The 16,636-nt window shown below is 34.4% G+C and overlaps 1 protein-coding gene across 2 annotated transcripts in view; it reads left to right on the forward strand.

Annotated features, from left to right (window-relative positions):
- The first annotated feature begins 737 nt into the window (after positions 1-737).
- LOC122790425 (mediator of RNA polymerase II transcription subunit 12-like) overlaps positions 738-16,636 on the forward strand; it is a 224,127-nt gene continuing 208,228 nt past the window's right edge. For both annotated transcript variants that reach the window (XM_044057948.1, XM_044057949.1), the window contains exon 1: positions 738-811. In XM_044057948.1, coding sequence (XP_043913883.1) covers positions 742-811 — 70 coding nt within the window. In that variant the 5' untranslated portion in view covers positions 738-741. The remainder of the gene's footprint in view (positions 812-16,636) is intronic.

The raw sequence follows: 16,636 nt of genomic DNA on the forward strand, positions 1-16,636 counted from the left end.
TATGTCACAACTGTTTTCTATGTAAAGCAAAAAACAGCCAATTCTGTCATCTTATGGTAGACTCTTAGCACAAGTAATGCACATATAACCATAAGATGACATTTTTTTAAAATAAATACCTATTTAAACAAAGAAACTACTTTGAAACCAGAACTACATTAAAGCCAAATATCATCTCAGGATCAAGCTGTGATCTGCATTCTGAGAATGTATGCACAAGAGATCATTTTCTAGACATGATCAAATGGCTCTTTGTATATATTTATTTGACATTTGTTGACCAGGAAATTCGACTGAGCTAGAGTCGTTTTTCAGCAGAGGCCCATGGACAAAAGCTCCTCAGAAGAACAAACAAGGTTACATACACAACATTAATGAGAACAGTACAGAGTGAGTAGGGTTTGGTACTCAAGAAGGTTACACAAATGTATCAACAGAAATAAATGCACACATATAACACCAAATATGAATGTATTATAGGCTATTGATTTTGAATGCAAATTAGATGTGCAGGAAATGGTCTTCATTCTAGGAATGAGGAATGATACAACAGATTATCTTCGAGATAGGTTTGTACAGCAGTATCTTTCAATGTATCACAGAGGACATAATGCATTATATTGATTTCTGCATGCAAACTTACTATGCAGGAAATATCCTGTTACAGCCTTTCACATAGCCGTATTATGTATCAAAGTGTATAAATTGCAACAAAGTTGAGAGGAAGAGCTACTCGAGACAATGAAGCCACTCAACATTGTTGCAGTTTCAGCTGCACTCCTTCTGGTTAGCATCCTTACAGCAAGGGCAGGTAAGGCTGAGAATGCAAAATATCATAAACGGAAAATAAATATGAATGAATTTTAGAATAAAATATCAATCCTATGGGAGTTTGAATTCTCAATAACCACTTACATGATGCATGACTACCTAAAAACAGTTTCTTGTGGCCAGCAAGGCTTAGGTGATCCCCAAAATAATACAACAGAATACGTGAGAGTTCTTTTTGTTAGGTTGAAATGAACCAGTCATTGATAAACGGCACATGAAGCTGCTTTAATTGTTGTTAGTTCTGGGGAAACATGTTTCTGTTGATCACTCTATTTGATTTAGTGTCATAAAGAATTACGAAACAATAAATTAACTGGAAGAGCAGAGTATAATCATTTGCCACACCTCTGAACTTTCCAGATTTTCATAGAATGTCAAGATTTCTGCCTCATGCTTTTGGTTTTTCTTATAAACTTTGTTATTTTCTGGCAAATCACCAAGATTGAAGTCACTAAATAATGGCATACATTTGAGTTTGACTTCACTTCATTCAAAATGCATGGTAACACAACCTCTGTTATTCTAGTAACTTTCTAAGTTTATAAGAGCAATATTTAAAACCTGCCCTATATTTTGGTATTTGCCACCCACCCCATTATTTTAGGGTTGGTCCAGATTTCTTGTGATAAGAAGTTGACAGGTATGAGCATTACTGAAGTAGTTCATAGTTAGCCGAATTGTTCTTAATCAGTTTCTGGCAGAACTGGAGTTAGAGAGACAGAGAAGTAGTTCTTCTCTGCACTGGTGTGGTCAGTAGCTACAGAGTCATGCACCAGTGGCATTGTTCCTATGATATATGCTTCCCATTTAACGCAGCACAAACCTACCGGCAATACCATAGTCACCAGATGGCCACTTCCAATACCACTAAAGGAACAGTCATGTGAAGACAACATTTCATTATCAGAACAGATTTACATTTCCAACATTCTGTGACTCTGTAACTCCAAGTTTTAATTCATGTTCTCATGGAGTCTGGGAATATCCGCATCAGGCTTTATACATTATCTACAAAGACATGGCAAAACACGACTGCAAATATCTTACACAACAGCAAGTCTCCATAAATTTTCAGAAGTACTAATTTACACTGTGTACATGCATACATTGGCAGTAACATCATACCTAATGTTACTTTCTTCATTCTGGTGGTATATTCCCTATTCAGACTACATGCTTTTTAAGGAATGATGTTTTGTTAATGCGCTCATCTGTAAGATGTTTGGTTAATGTGCTCATCTGAAAAATGTTTTGTTAATGCACTCATCTGTGAGATGTTTTGTTAATGCTCTCATTGGTTGCAAAGAACCATTTTTTGTGCCTTACTTGTTATGTTTCCACATATACTGCCTTTTGAGGTGGACTGAACCTCTAAAATCTCTGTGATGATCATTGAATTGACATGGATAACAAATGGACAAGAATAAGCCATCTTCTTCTTGCCTTTGCCATGTCCTTCCCATCTGAAAGTGTAGGAAGTTCCAGAACAATACCTTGTGAAAAGAATAAAGATAAAAGGTGCTGTGTGTTCACCTACTAACATGCGGCATCTTCCTAATCCATACAGTAAAATGTCTAAAACTTAAAAATGCATTCATAAATAGCTGTGCATGCTGAAAATTAACAGAAAAAGCAAAGCACAACAATTATGGTTTAACATATTAGTAAATGAGTAGATACAAATCTATTTTCATTCAAGATGAATAATTAATAAAAGCACTGTACTTATGGTATAGACTCTGTGTTATAGATAATTGACAGTTATGCAAAAGTACAGAAATACATCAGCCTACTCTCCTGGTTTTGTGGCATACAAGGAGGGAGGCCTGACTGTAACCAAGATGACCTGAGTCCGATTACAGGCTCGGATATTAGAGGAGTCAGGCAGGGAGGGGTGGGAAGGAATGCCAATCTTCAGTTCATTCAGTTGCAGGCAGGAGGGTCAGCTTTCTGCCCGTCATCTAGCACCTGTCCCCGCTGATGGAGGAAGTGGTGTAATCACATGGCAGACAAACACTGAATTCAGTGTGGGGGGGGTGCTAAATCGAATTGATGCTACGTGCTGTGATCCAGGAAATATCAAACAGGTCTACCTAGTTCGAGATCAACAAAAATCCATGATGGGCAAAGACAGCATATATAATCCTGCCTGAATGACTCCACTGCATGTTTCCATTTCCCATTCCCAACCTGCTGATAGCCACAGAAATCCCATCTTCACAAGGTCATACTGTGGACATTTTGTTAGGAGCAGTGGTAGGAGCAACAATGAGCAGCAGATGGTCAGTTGGAAAGGAATGTGGACAGGGATAAGTACCAGCCTGCTTAGCAGTTTTAGGTCATGTGCATATAAGAAACATACTGGTTTCACTTTTTTAAATATGACCACATGACATTCTAAAACAGGACCACATGTTACTGTATAAACGTACTCAATGTAATTGAGGTTACATCTCCAGCGGATTTACATTCCCTGCATTTTAAGAAGTGTTGAGAATGGAATGATTTCTGGTTAAGTCTAAGTGAGTTCTTTGACTGAAAAACTTGGTGTTTTAAACCAAAAAGTGACTATGGTCAAGGCCTGCTTAACTTTCAGCAAGGTATTTGCCACACTTTCTCCCCTCCCTCCAAATTAGCATCCCCTCAGGAAATACCAAAAAAATATAAGTCCTGTTACTATCACTAGAGAATGAGTCCTCAGTGCTCTCTCTAAGGCCAAGAACACTGTATCAATGGGCCCAGACAATATCCCATAATGCCTACTAAATAGCATGAAACATGACCTATCAGACCCTCTGGAATAGACAGTAGTCCAGCCTTTGACCATCGTATGTCTACAGGAGTGAGGAAATCATTCTGTGTTGTGCAACTTAATAAGCAAAGGTATAGCATCTGGGTCCAAGAAGGTCATTGTTCCACTGTATTCAGCATTCATCAGACTTAGCATTGGGTACAATATCACCTTTGGTATGTACATAACCAGGCACATCCAACAACTGGCACATTCACAACAGACCCTCACTAAAAGAATACAGGGCATAAGTAACATGTCCTATGCAGACCACCTCAAAGCCCTATCCCTATATTCTGTTTAATACAGGCTGTTGAGGGGAGATCTATGCCTGGCATACAAGGCATTGTTGGACCCCACCCTAATGGATCTCCTGCGTATCCACAAAAAAAAACAGCACCAGCATTAGATGTTCCAAAGACTTAAACATTGGCTTTGATATACATAGAACCTGTTGTAGAAACAGGCATGTATCCTAGAGACTACCCATTCTCTGGAACAGGCTTCCCATCCGTGTGAAGCAGAGTTTCTCCATAACCGACTTCAAGTGTAACTTTGACAATTGGATGGGTAACAAGAAATTCATCCCTGGTTTGTTACCTATGTCCCTAATGGACACAGGCAACCTATAAATGGTTCATCTCCCATGCCCCTGCTTATAAATGTTTCACCTCCCAAGCCCTTGTTTACAATTACCAAGGGTATCAGAACTTGTCAGAGATTTGGGATGCATGCTAGGCTGAAAAAGGCCCTTGTGGTTGTTAGTGTAGTGTATGCCTATGAACTCATGAACTTTCAACAAATAGATATATACATACACACACACACATATATATATATATATATATATATATATATATATATATATATATATATATATATATGTATGCACAGAGGAACAATAAGACAAAATACTTTTACAGGTAAATGGGTGATTGGAACAACCTTTTTGAAGTGACAAAATTAACATGTATATATATATATATGCGTGTGTGTGTGTGTGAATCTACTTCGAAATGCCGACAGCCATATGACCGACATTCAGAATCTTGACATTTCAAGTACATCCATAGGAAGGAAAATAAAATTTCCTTTAAACTGCTAGTGTCCCCCCTCCCCCCCGTAACTTTAATGTACCAACTCCGAGATCGCACTACAGTGCAGGAATAAAAATCTTTCCATTCCGCACTATAGTGAGATGCCAGTTTCACATTGTCGGTATTCCGTATGTCAGCCATGTGGCTGTTGGCATTCTGGAATTTCGGCATTGTGAATGGGACCCATATATATATATATATATATATATATATATATATATATATATATATATATATAGAAGAGGCATAAAACAATACTTCTGTGGGGAAAAACAGAAAATAGCCGTCAGTTTAAAAGGCTCTGCAGCTTTCCAGAAAGCAAAAATAGAAGCGGAATAGATGGGTCAAACAGCTGTTATTTACAGTAATTGAAGGAAGTGTTGCAGGCCCTTTCATAGTTTATATCCAGTTGTTTAGAAAACCTTAGAGCAGTATACCCTCACTGGTATTCTGAGTGACCAAGTGCATGACAGTGTAGAACAGAGGTTTACAAATGAGGCATTATCTCATGACATCAGCATATAGAGTGCCTTTAATATTTCAGTGTTTTTTGGATGTCATAAGAGCAGGATAAATGATTAATTCTGTTTTTAATAAAGTTTGTAATGTGGAGCAGGCACAGCAGAAAGTTCTGAGGTTATGTAAAACATGCTATATCACTGGGATGAGCACTCCTCTTCTTTCATTAGGAAGACATATTTTCAGTGAGAAAGACATTAGGTACACTATAAACTGTTTTTAATTGAGACAGCAGCACAGTTTGCATGAAATCAGTGTCTGTACAGAAGGATTCTCTTATACGTCCAGTTGAATATAACCAAGTTCTTAGCTTGCCAAGCTGAAGTTTTAAAGCAGGAATTATTTCACATGCACCAGTTTAAATATGCAAGGACAGGAAATCAATGAATGTGGCTACCCCCACACCTGTAATTACTAGCAAATAACAAAATTCAGCCAACACTAGCTTTTAGTTCAAGTTACTGAAGAGCAGAATAACCAGTTAAAAATTCCTTCAACACTCCTTCATACACAGTTTAAATCAATTTAAATACTGTATTTTTTAAAAAAAAAGTGCATAAAAGGTACTTAAATTCTCTTATACGTCCAGTTGAATATAACCAAGTTCTTAGCTTGCCAAGCTGAAGTTTTAAAGCAGGAATTATTTCACATGCACCAGTTTAAATATGCAAGGACAGGAAATCAATGAATGTGGCTACCCCCACACCTGTAATTACTAGCAAATAACAAAATTCAGCCAACACTAGCTTTTAGTTCAAGTTACTGAAGAGCAGAATAACCAGTTAAAAATTCCTTCAACACTCCTTCATACACAGTTTAAATCAATTTAAATACTGTATTTTTAAAAAAAGTGCATAAAAGGTACTTAAATTCTCTTATACGTCCAGTTGAATATAACCAAGTTCTTAGCTTGCCAAGCTGAAGTTTTAAAGCAGGAATTATTTCACATGCACCAGTTTAAATATGCAAGGACAGGAAATCAATGAATGTGGCTACCCCACACCTGTAATTACTAGCAAATAACAAAATTCAGCCAACACTAGCTTTTAGTTCAAGTTACTGAAGAGCAGAATAACCAGTTAAAAATTCCTTCAACACTCCTTCATACACAGTTTAAATCAATTTAAATACTGTATTTTTAAAAAAAAAGTGCATAAAAAGGTACTTAAATTCTCTTATACGTCCAGTTGAATATAACCAAGTTCTTAGCTTGCCAAGCTGAAGTTTTAAAGCAGGAATTATTTCACATGCACCAGTTTAAATATGCAAGGACAGGAAATCAATGAATGTGGCTACCCCCACACCTGTAATTACTAGCAAATAACAAAATTCAGCCAACACTAGCTTTTAGTTCAAGTTACTGAAGAGCAGAATAACCAGTTAAAAATTCCTTCAACACTCCTTCATACACAGTTTAAATCAATTTAAATACTGTATTTTTAAAAAAAAGTGCATAAAAAGGTACTTAAATTCTCTTATACGTCCAGTTGAATATAACCAAGTTCTTAGCTTGCCAAGCTGAAGTTTTAAAGCAGGAATTATTTCACATGCACCAGTTTAAATATGCAAGGACAGGAAATCAATGAATGTGGCTACCCCCACACCTGTAATTACTAGCAAATAACAAAATTCAGCCAACACTAGCTTTTAGTTCAAGTTACTGAAGAGCAGAATAACCAGTTAAAAATTCCTTCAACACTCCTTCATACACAGTTTAAATCAATTTAAATACTGTATTTTTAAAAAAAAAGTGCATAAAAAGGTACTTAAATTCTCTTATACGTCCAGTTGAATATAACCAAGTTCTTAGCTTGCCAAGCTGAAGTTTTAAAGCAGGAATTATTTCACATGCACCAGTTTAAATATGCAAGGACAGGAAATCAATGAATGTGGCTACCCCCACACCTGTAATTACTAGCAAATAACAAAATTCAGCCAACACTAGCTTTTAGTTCAAGTTACTGAAGAGCAGAATAACCAGTTAAAAATTCCTTCAACACTCCTTCATACACAGTTTAAATCAATTTAAATACTGTATTTTTAAAAAAAAGTGCATAAAAGGTACTTAAATTCTCTTATACGTCCAGTTGAATATAACCAAGTTCTTAGCTTGCCAAGCTGAAGTTTTAAAGCAGGAATTATTTCACATGCACCAGTTTAAATATGCAAGGACAGGAAATCAATGAATGTGGCTACCCCCACACCTGTAATTACTAGCAAATAACAAAATTCAGCCAACACTAGCTTTTAGTTCAAGTTACTGAAGAGCAGAATAACCAGTTAAAAATTCCTTCAACACTCCTTCATACACAGTTTAAATCAATTTAAATACTGTATTTTTAAAAAAAAGTGCATAAAAAGGTACTTAAATTCTCTTATACGTCCAGTTGAATATAACCAAGTTCTTAGCTTGCCAAGCTGAAGTTTTAAAGCAGGAATTATTTCACATGCACCAGTTTAAATATGCAAGGACAGGAAATCAATGAATGTGGCTACCCCCACACCTGTAATTACTAGCAAATAACAAAATTCAGCCAACACTAGCTTTTAGTTCAAGTTACTGAAGAGCAGAATAACCAGTTAAAAATTCCTTCAACACTCCTTCATACACAGTTTAAATCAATTTAAATACTGTATTTTTTAAAAAAAGTGCATAAAAGGTACTTAAATTCTCTTATACGTCCAGTTGAATATAACCAAGTTCTTAGCTTGCCAAGCTGAAGTTTTAAAGCAGGAATTATTTCACATGCACCAGTTTAAATATGCAAGGACAGGAAATCAATGAATGTGGCTACCCCCACACCTGTAATTACTAGCAAATAACAAAATTCAGCCAACACTAGCTTTTAGTTCAAGTTACTGAAGAGCAGAATAACCAGTTAAAAATTCCTTCAACACTCCTTCATACACAGTTTAAATCAATTTAAATACTGTATTTTTAAAAAAAAAGTGCATAAAAAGGTACTTAAATTCTCTTATACGTCCAGTTGAATATAACCAAGTTCTTAGCTTGCCAAGCTGAAGTTTTAAAGCAGGAATTATTTCACATGCACCAGTTTAAATATGCAAGGACAGGAAATCAATGAATGTGGCTACCCCCACACCTGTAATTACTAGCAAATAACAAAATTCAGCCAACACTAGCTTTTAGTTCAAGTTACTGAAGAGCAGAATAACCAGTTAAAAATTCCTTCAACACTCCTTCATACACAGTTTAAATCAATTTAAATACTGTATTTTTAAAAAAAAGTGCATAAAAGGTACTTAAATTCTCTTATACGTCCAGTTGAATATAACCAAGTTCTTAGCTTGCCAAGCTGAAGTTTTAAAGCAGGAATTATTTCACATGCACCAGTTTAAATATGCAAGGACAGGAAATCAATGAATGTGGCTACCCCCACACACCTGTAATTACTAGCAAATAACAAAATTCAGCCAACACTAGCTTTTAGTTCAAGTTACTGAAGAGCAGAATAACCAGTTAAAAATTCCTTCAACACTCCTTCATACACAGTTTAAATCAATTCAAATACTGTATTTTTTAAAAAAAAAAGTGCATAAAAGGTACTTAAATTCTCTTATACGTCCAGTTGAATATAACCAAGTTCTTAGCTTGCCAAGCTGAAGTTTTAAAGCAGGAATTATTTCACATGCACCAGTTTAAATATGCAAGGACAGGAAATCAATGAATGTGGCTACCCCCACACCTGTAATTACTAGCAAATAACAAAATTCAGCCAACACTAGCTTTTAGTTCAAGTTACTGAAGAGCAGAATAACCAGTTAAAAATTCCTTCAACACTCCTTCATACACAGTTTAAATCAATTTAAATACTGTATTTTTTAAAAAAAAAGTGCATACAAAGGTACTTAAATTCTCTTATACGTCCAGTTGAATATAACCAAGTTCTTAGCTTGCCAAGCTGAAGTTTTAAAGCAGGAATTATTTCACATGCACCAGTTTAAATATGCAAGGACAGGAAATCAATGAATGTGGCTACCCCACACCTGTAATTACTAGCAAATAACAAAATTCAGCCAACACTAGCTTTTAGTTCAAGTTACTGAAGAGCAGAATAACCAGTTAAAAATTCCTTCAACACTCCTTCATACACAGTTTAAATCAATTTAAATACTGTATTTTTTAAAAAAAAGTGCATAAAAAGGTACTTAAATTCTCTTATACGTCCAGTTGAATATAACCAAGTTCTTAGCTTGCCAAGCTGAAGTTTTAAAGCAGGAATTATTTCACATGCACCAGTTTAAATATGCAAGGACAGGAAATCAATGAATGTGGCTACCCCCACACCTGTAATTACTAGCAAATAACAAAATTCAGCCAACACTAGCTTTTAGTTCAAGTTACTGAAGAGCAGAATAACCAGTTAAAAATTCCTTCAACACTCCTTCATACACAGTTTAAATCAATTTAAATACTGTATTTTTTTTAAAAAAAAGTGCATAAAAGGTACTTAAATTCTCTTATACGTCCAGTTGAATATAACCAAGTTCTTAGCTTGCCAAGCTGAAGTTTTAAAGCAGGAATTATTTCACATGCACCAGTTTAAATATGCAAGGACAGGAAATCAATGAATGTGGCTACCCCCACACCTGTAATTACTAGCAAATAACAAAATTCAGCCAACACTAGCTTTTAGTTCAAGTTACTGAAGAGCAGAATAACCAGTTAAAAATTCCTTCAACACTCCTTCATACACAGTTTAAATCAATTTAAATACTGTATTTTTTAAAAAAAGTGCATAAAAGGTACTTAAATTCTCTTATACGTCCAGTTGAATATAACCAAGTTCTTAGCTTGCCAAGCTGAAGTTTTAAAGCAGGAATTATTTCACATGCACCAGTTTAAATATGCAAGGACAGGAAATCAATGAATGTGGCTACCCCACACCTGTAATTACTAGCAAATAACAAAATTCAGCCAACACTAGCTTTTAGTTCAAGTTACTGAAGAGCAGAATAACCAGTTAAAAATTCCTTCAACACTCCTTCATACACAGTTTAAATCAATTTAAATACTGTATTTTTTAAAAAAAAGTGCATAAAAAGGTACTTAAATTCTCTTATACGTCCAGTTGAATATAACCAAGTTCTTAGCTTGCCAAGCTGAAGTTTTAAAGCAGGAATTATTTCACATGCACCAGTTTAAATATGCAAGGACAGGAAATCAATGAATGTGGCTACCCCCACACCTGTAATTACTAGCAAATAACAAAATTCAGCCAACACTAGCTTTTAGTTCAAGTTACTGAAGAGCAGAATAACCAGTTAAAAATTCCTTCAACACTCCTTCATACACAGTTTAAATCAATTTAAATACTGTATTTTTTAAAAAAAAGTGCATAAAAAGGTACTTAAATTCTCTTATACGTCCAGTTGAATATAACCAAGTTCTTAGCTTGCCAAGCTGAAGTTTTAAAGCAGGAATTATTTCACATGCACCAGTTTAAATATGCAAGGACAGGAAATCAATGAATGTGGCTACCCCCACACCTGTAATTACTAGCAAATAACAAAATTCAGCCAACACTAGCTTTTAGTTCAAGTTACTGAAGAGCAGAATAACCAGTTAAAAATTCCTTCAACACTCCTTCATACACAGTTTAAATCAATTTAAATACTGTATTTTTAAAAAAAGTGCATAAAAGGTACTTAAATTCTCTTATACGTCCAGTTGAATATAACCAAGTTCTTAGCTTGCCAAGCTGAAGTTTTAAAGCAGGAATTATTTCACATGCACCAGTTTAAATATGCAAGGACAGGAAATCAATGAATGTGGCTACCCCCACACCTGTAATTACTAGCAAATAACAAAATTCAGCCAACACTAGCTTTTAGTTCAAGTTACTGAAGAGCAGAATAACCAGTTAAAAATTCCTTCAACACTCCTTCATACACAGTTTAAATCAATTTAAATACTGTATTTTTAAAAAAAAGTGCATAAAAGGTACTTAAATTCTCTTATACGTCCAGTTGAATATAACCAAGTTCTTAGCTTGCCAAGCTGAAGTTTTAAAGCAGGAATTATTTCACATGCACCAGTTTAAATATGCAAGGACAGGAAATCAATGAATGTGGCTACCCCCACACCTGTAATTACTAGCAAATAACAAAATTCAGCCAACACTAGCTTTTAGTTCAAGTTACTGAAGAGCAGAATAACCAGTTAAAAATTCCTTCAACACTCCTTCATACACAGTTTAAATCAATTTAAATACTGTATTTTTTAAAAAAAAGTGCATAAAAAGGTACTTAAATTCTCTTATACGTCCAGTTGAATATAACCAAGTTCTTAGCTTGCCAAGCTGAAGTTTTAAAGCAGGAATTATTTCACATGCACCAGTTTAAATATGCAAGGACAGGAAATCAATGAATGTGGCTACCCCCACACCTGTAATTACTAGCAAATAACAAAATTCAGCCAACACTAGCTTTTAGTTCAAGTTACTGAAGAGCAGAATAACCAGTTAAAAATTCCTTCAACACTCCTTCATACACAGTTTAAATCAATTTAAATACTGTATTTTTTAAAAAAAAAAAGTGCATAAAAGGTACTTAAATTCTCTTATACGTCCAGTTGAATATAACCAAGTTCTTAGCTTGCCAAGCTGAAGTTTTAAAGCAGGAATTATTTCACATGCACCAGTTTAAATATGCAAGGACAGGAAATCAATGAATGTGGCTACCCCCACACCTGTAATTACTAGCAAATAACAAAATTCAGCCAACACTAGCTTTTAGTTCAAGTTACTGAAGAGCAGAATAACCAGTTAAAAATTCCTTCAACACTCCTTCATACACAGTTTAAATCAATTTAAATACTGTATTTTTTAAAAAAAAAAAGTGCATAAAAAGGTACTTAAATTCTCTTATACGTCCAGTTGAATATAACCAAGTTCTTAGCTTGCCAAGCTGAAGTTTTAAAGCAGGAATTATTTCACATGCACCAGTTTAAATATGCAAGGACAGGAAATCAATGAATGTGGCTACCCCCACACCTGTAATTACTAGCAAATAACAAAATTCAGCCAACACTAGCTTTTAGTTCAAGTTACTGAAGAGCAGAATAACCAGTTAAAAATTCCTTCAACACTCCTTCATACACAGTTTAAATCAATTTAAATACTGTATTTTTTTTAAAAAAAAGTGCATAAAAGGTACTTAAATTCTCTTATACGTCCAGTTGAATATAACCAAGTTCTTAGCTTGCCAAGCTGAAGTTTTAAAGCAGGAATTATTTCACATGCACCAGTTTAAATATGCAAGGACAGGAAATCAATGAATGTGGCTACCCCCACACCTGTAATTACTAGCAAATAACAAAATTCAGCCAACACTAGCTTTTAGTTCAAGTTACTGAAGAGCAGAATAACCAGTTAAAAATTCCTTCAACACTCCTTCATACACAGTTTAAATCAATTTAAATACTGTATTTTTTAAAAAAAAAGTGCATAAAAGGTACTTAAATTCTCTTATACGTCCAGTTGAATATAACCAAGTTCTTAGCTTGCCAAGCTGAAGTTTTAAAGCAGGAATTATTTCACATGCACCAGTTTAAATATGCAAGGACAGGAAATCAATGAATGTGGCTACCCCCACACCTGTAATTACTAGCAAATAACAAAATTCAGCCAACACTAGCTTTTAGTTCAAGTTACTGAAGAGCAGAATAACCAGTTAAAAATTCCTTCAACACTCCTTCATACACAGTTTAAATCAATTTAAATACTGTATTTTTTAAAAAAAGTGCATAAAAGGTACTTAAATTCTCTTATACGTCCAGTTGAATATAACCAAGTTCTTAGCTTGCCAAGCTGAAGTTTTAAAGCAGGAATTATTTCACATGCACCAGTTTAAATATGCAAGGACAGGAAATCAATGAATGTGGCTACCCCCACACCTGTAATTACTAGCAAATAACAAAATTCAGCCAACACTAGCTTTTAGTTCAAGTTACTGAAGAGCAGAATAACCAGTTAAAAATTCCTTCAACACTCCTTCATACACAGTTTAAATCAATTTAAATACTGTATTTTTAAAAAAAAGTGCATAAAAGGTACTTAAATTCTCTTATACGTCCAGTTGAATATAACCAAGTTCTTAGCTTGCCAAGCTGAAGTTTTAAAGCAGGAATTATTTCACATGCACCAGTTTAAATATGCAAGGACAGGAAATCAATGAATGTGGCTACCCCACACCTGTAATTACTAGCAAATAACAAAATTCAGCCAACACTAGCTTTTAGTTCAAGTTACTGAAGAGCAGAATAACCAGTTAAAAATTCCTTCAACACTCCTTCATACACAGTTTAAATCAATTTAAATACTGTATTGCATTGAAAAAAAAGTGCATAAAAAGGTACTTAAATTCTCTTATACGTCCAGTTGAATATAACCAAGTTCTTAGCTTGCCAAGCTGAAGTTTTAAAGCAGGAATTATTTCACATGCACCAGTTTAAATATGCAAGGACAGGAAATCAATGAATGTGGCTACCCCCACACCTGTAATTACTAGCAAATAACAAAATTCAGCCAACACTAGCTTTTAGTTCAAGTTACTGAAGAGCAGAATAACCAGTTAAAAATTCCTTCAACACTCCTTCATACACAGTTTAAATCAATTTAAATACTGTATTTTTTAAAAAAAAAGTGCATAAAAGGTACTTAAATTCTCTTATACGTCCAGTTGAATATAACCAAGTTCTTAGCTTGCCAAGCTGAAGTTTTAAAGCAGGAATTATTTCACATGCACCAGTTTAAATATGCAAGGACAGGAAATCAATGAATGTGGCTACCCCCACACCTGTAATTACTAGCAAATAACAAAATTCAGCCAACACTAGCTTTTAGTTCAAGTTACTGAAGAGCAGAATAACCAGTTAAAAATTCCTTCAACACTCCTTCATACACAGTTTAAATCAATTTAAATACTGTATTTTTTAAAAAAAAGTGCATAAAAAGGTACTTAAATTCTCTTATACGTCCAGTTGAATATAACCAAGTTCTTAGCTTGCCAAGCTGAAGTTTTAAAGCAGGAATTATTTCACATGCACCAGTTTAAATATGCAAGGACAGGAAATCAATGAATGTGGCTACCCCCACACCTGTAATTACTAGCAAATAACAAAATTCAGCCAACACTAGCTTTTAGTTCAAGTTACTGAAGAGCAGAATAACCAGTTAAAAATTCCTTCAACACTCCTTCATACACAGTTTAAATCAATTTAAATACTGTATTTTTTAAAAGTAAAAGTGCATAAAAAGGTACTTAAGTTCTCTTATACGTCCAGTTGAATATAACCAAGTTCTTAGCTTGCCAAGCTGAAGTTTTAAAGCAGGAATTATTTCACATGCACCAGTTTAAATATGCAAGGACAGGAAATCAATGAATGTGGCTACCCCCACACCTGTAATTACTAGCAAATAACAAAATTCAGCCAACACTAGCTTTTAGTTCAAGTTACTGAAGAGCAGAATAACCAGTTAAAAATTCCTTCAACACTCCTTCATACACAGTTTAAATCAATTTAAATACTGTATTTTTAAAAAAAAAGTGCATAAAAAGGTACTTAAATTCTCTTATACGTCCAGTTGAATATAACCAAGTTCTTAGCTTGCCAAGCTGAAGTTTTAAAGCAGGAATTATTTCACATGCACCAGTTTAAATATGCAAGGACAGGAAATCAATGAATGTGGCTACCCCCACACCTGTAATTACTAGCAAATAACAAAATTCAGCCAACACTAGCTTTTAGTTCAAGTTACTGAAGAGCAGAATAACCAGTTAAAAATTCCTTCAACACTCCTTCATACACAGTTTAAATCAATTTAAATACTGTATTTTTAAAAAAAGTGCATAAAAGGTACTTAAATTCTCTTATACGTCCAGTTGAATATAACCAAGTTCTTAGCTTGCCAAGCTGAAGTTTTAAAGCAGGAATTATTTCACATGCACCAGTTTAAATATGCAAGGACAGGAAATCAATGAATGTGGCTACCCCCACACCTGTAATTACTAGCAAATAACAAAATTCAGCCAACACTAGCTTTTAGTTCAAGTTACTGAAGAGCAGAATAACCAGTTAAAAATTCCTTCAACACTCCTTCATACACAGTTTAAATCAATTTAAATACTGTATTTTTAAAAAAAGTGCATAAAAGGTACTTAAATTCTCTTATACGTCCAGTTGAATATAACCAAGTTCTTAGCTTGCCAAGCTGAAGTTTTAAAGCAGGAATTATTTCACATGCACCAGTTTAAATATGCAAGGACAGGAAATCAATGAATGTGGCTACCCCCACACCTGTAATTACTAGCAAATAACAAAATTCAGCCAACACTAGCTTTTAGTTCAAGTTACTGAAGAGCAGAATAACCAGTTAAAAATTCCTTCAACACTCCTTCATACACAGTTTAAATCAATTTAAATACTGTATTTTTAAAAAAAAAGTGCATAAAAAGGTACTTAAATTCTCTTATACGTCCAGTTGAATATAACCAAGTTCTTAGCTTGCCAAGCTGAAGTTTTAAAGCAGGAATTATTTCACATGCACCAGTTTAAATATGCAAGGACAGGAAATCAATGAATGTGGCTACCCCACACCTGTAATTACTAGCAAATAACAAAATTCAGCCAACACTAGCTTTTAGTTCAAGTTACTGAAGAGCAGAATAACCAGTTAAAAATTCCTTCAACACTCCTTCATACACAGTTTAAATCAATTTAAATACTGTATTTTTAAAAAAAGTGCATAAAAGGTACTTAAATTCTCTTATACGTCCAGTTGAATATAACCAAGTTCTTAGCTTGCCAAGCTGAAGTTTTAAAGCAGGAATTATTTCACATGCACCAGTTTAAATATGCAAGGACAGGAAATCAATGAATGTGGCTACCCCCACACCTGTAATTACTAGCAAATAACAAAATTCAGCCAACACTAGCTTTTAGTTCAAGTTACTGAAGAGCAGAATAACCAGTTAAAAATTCCTTCAACACTCCTTCATACACAGTTTAAATCAATTTAAATACTGTATTTTTTAAAAAAAAGTGCATAAAAAGGTACTTAAATTCTCTTATACGTCCAGTTGAATATAACCAAGTTCTTAGCTTGCCAAGCTGAAGTTTTAAAGCAGGAATTATTTCACATGCACCAGTTTAAATATGCAAGGACAGGAAATCAATGAATGTGGCTACCCCCACACCTGTAATTACTAGCAAATAACAAAATTCAGCCAACACTAGCTTTTAGTTCAAGTTACTGAAGAGCAGAATAACCAGTTAAAAATTCCTTCAACACTCCTTCATACACAGTTTAAATCAATTTAAATACTGTATTTTTAAAAAAAGTGCATAAAAAGGTACTTAAATTCTCTTATACGT

Source organism: Protopterus annectens, chromosome 16.part0 (genome assembly GCF_019279795.1).
Source record: "Protopterus annectens isolate FY-2018-M chromosome 16.part0, PAN1.0, whole genome shotgun sequence".
NCBI classification, from domain to species: Eukaryota; Metazoa; Chordata; order Ceratodontiformes; family Protopteridae; genus Protopterus; species Protopterus annectens.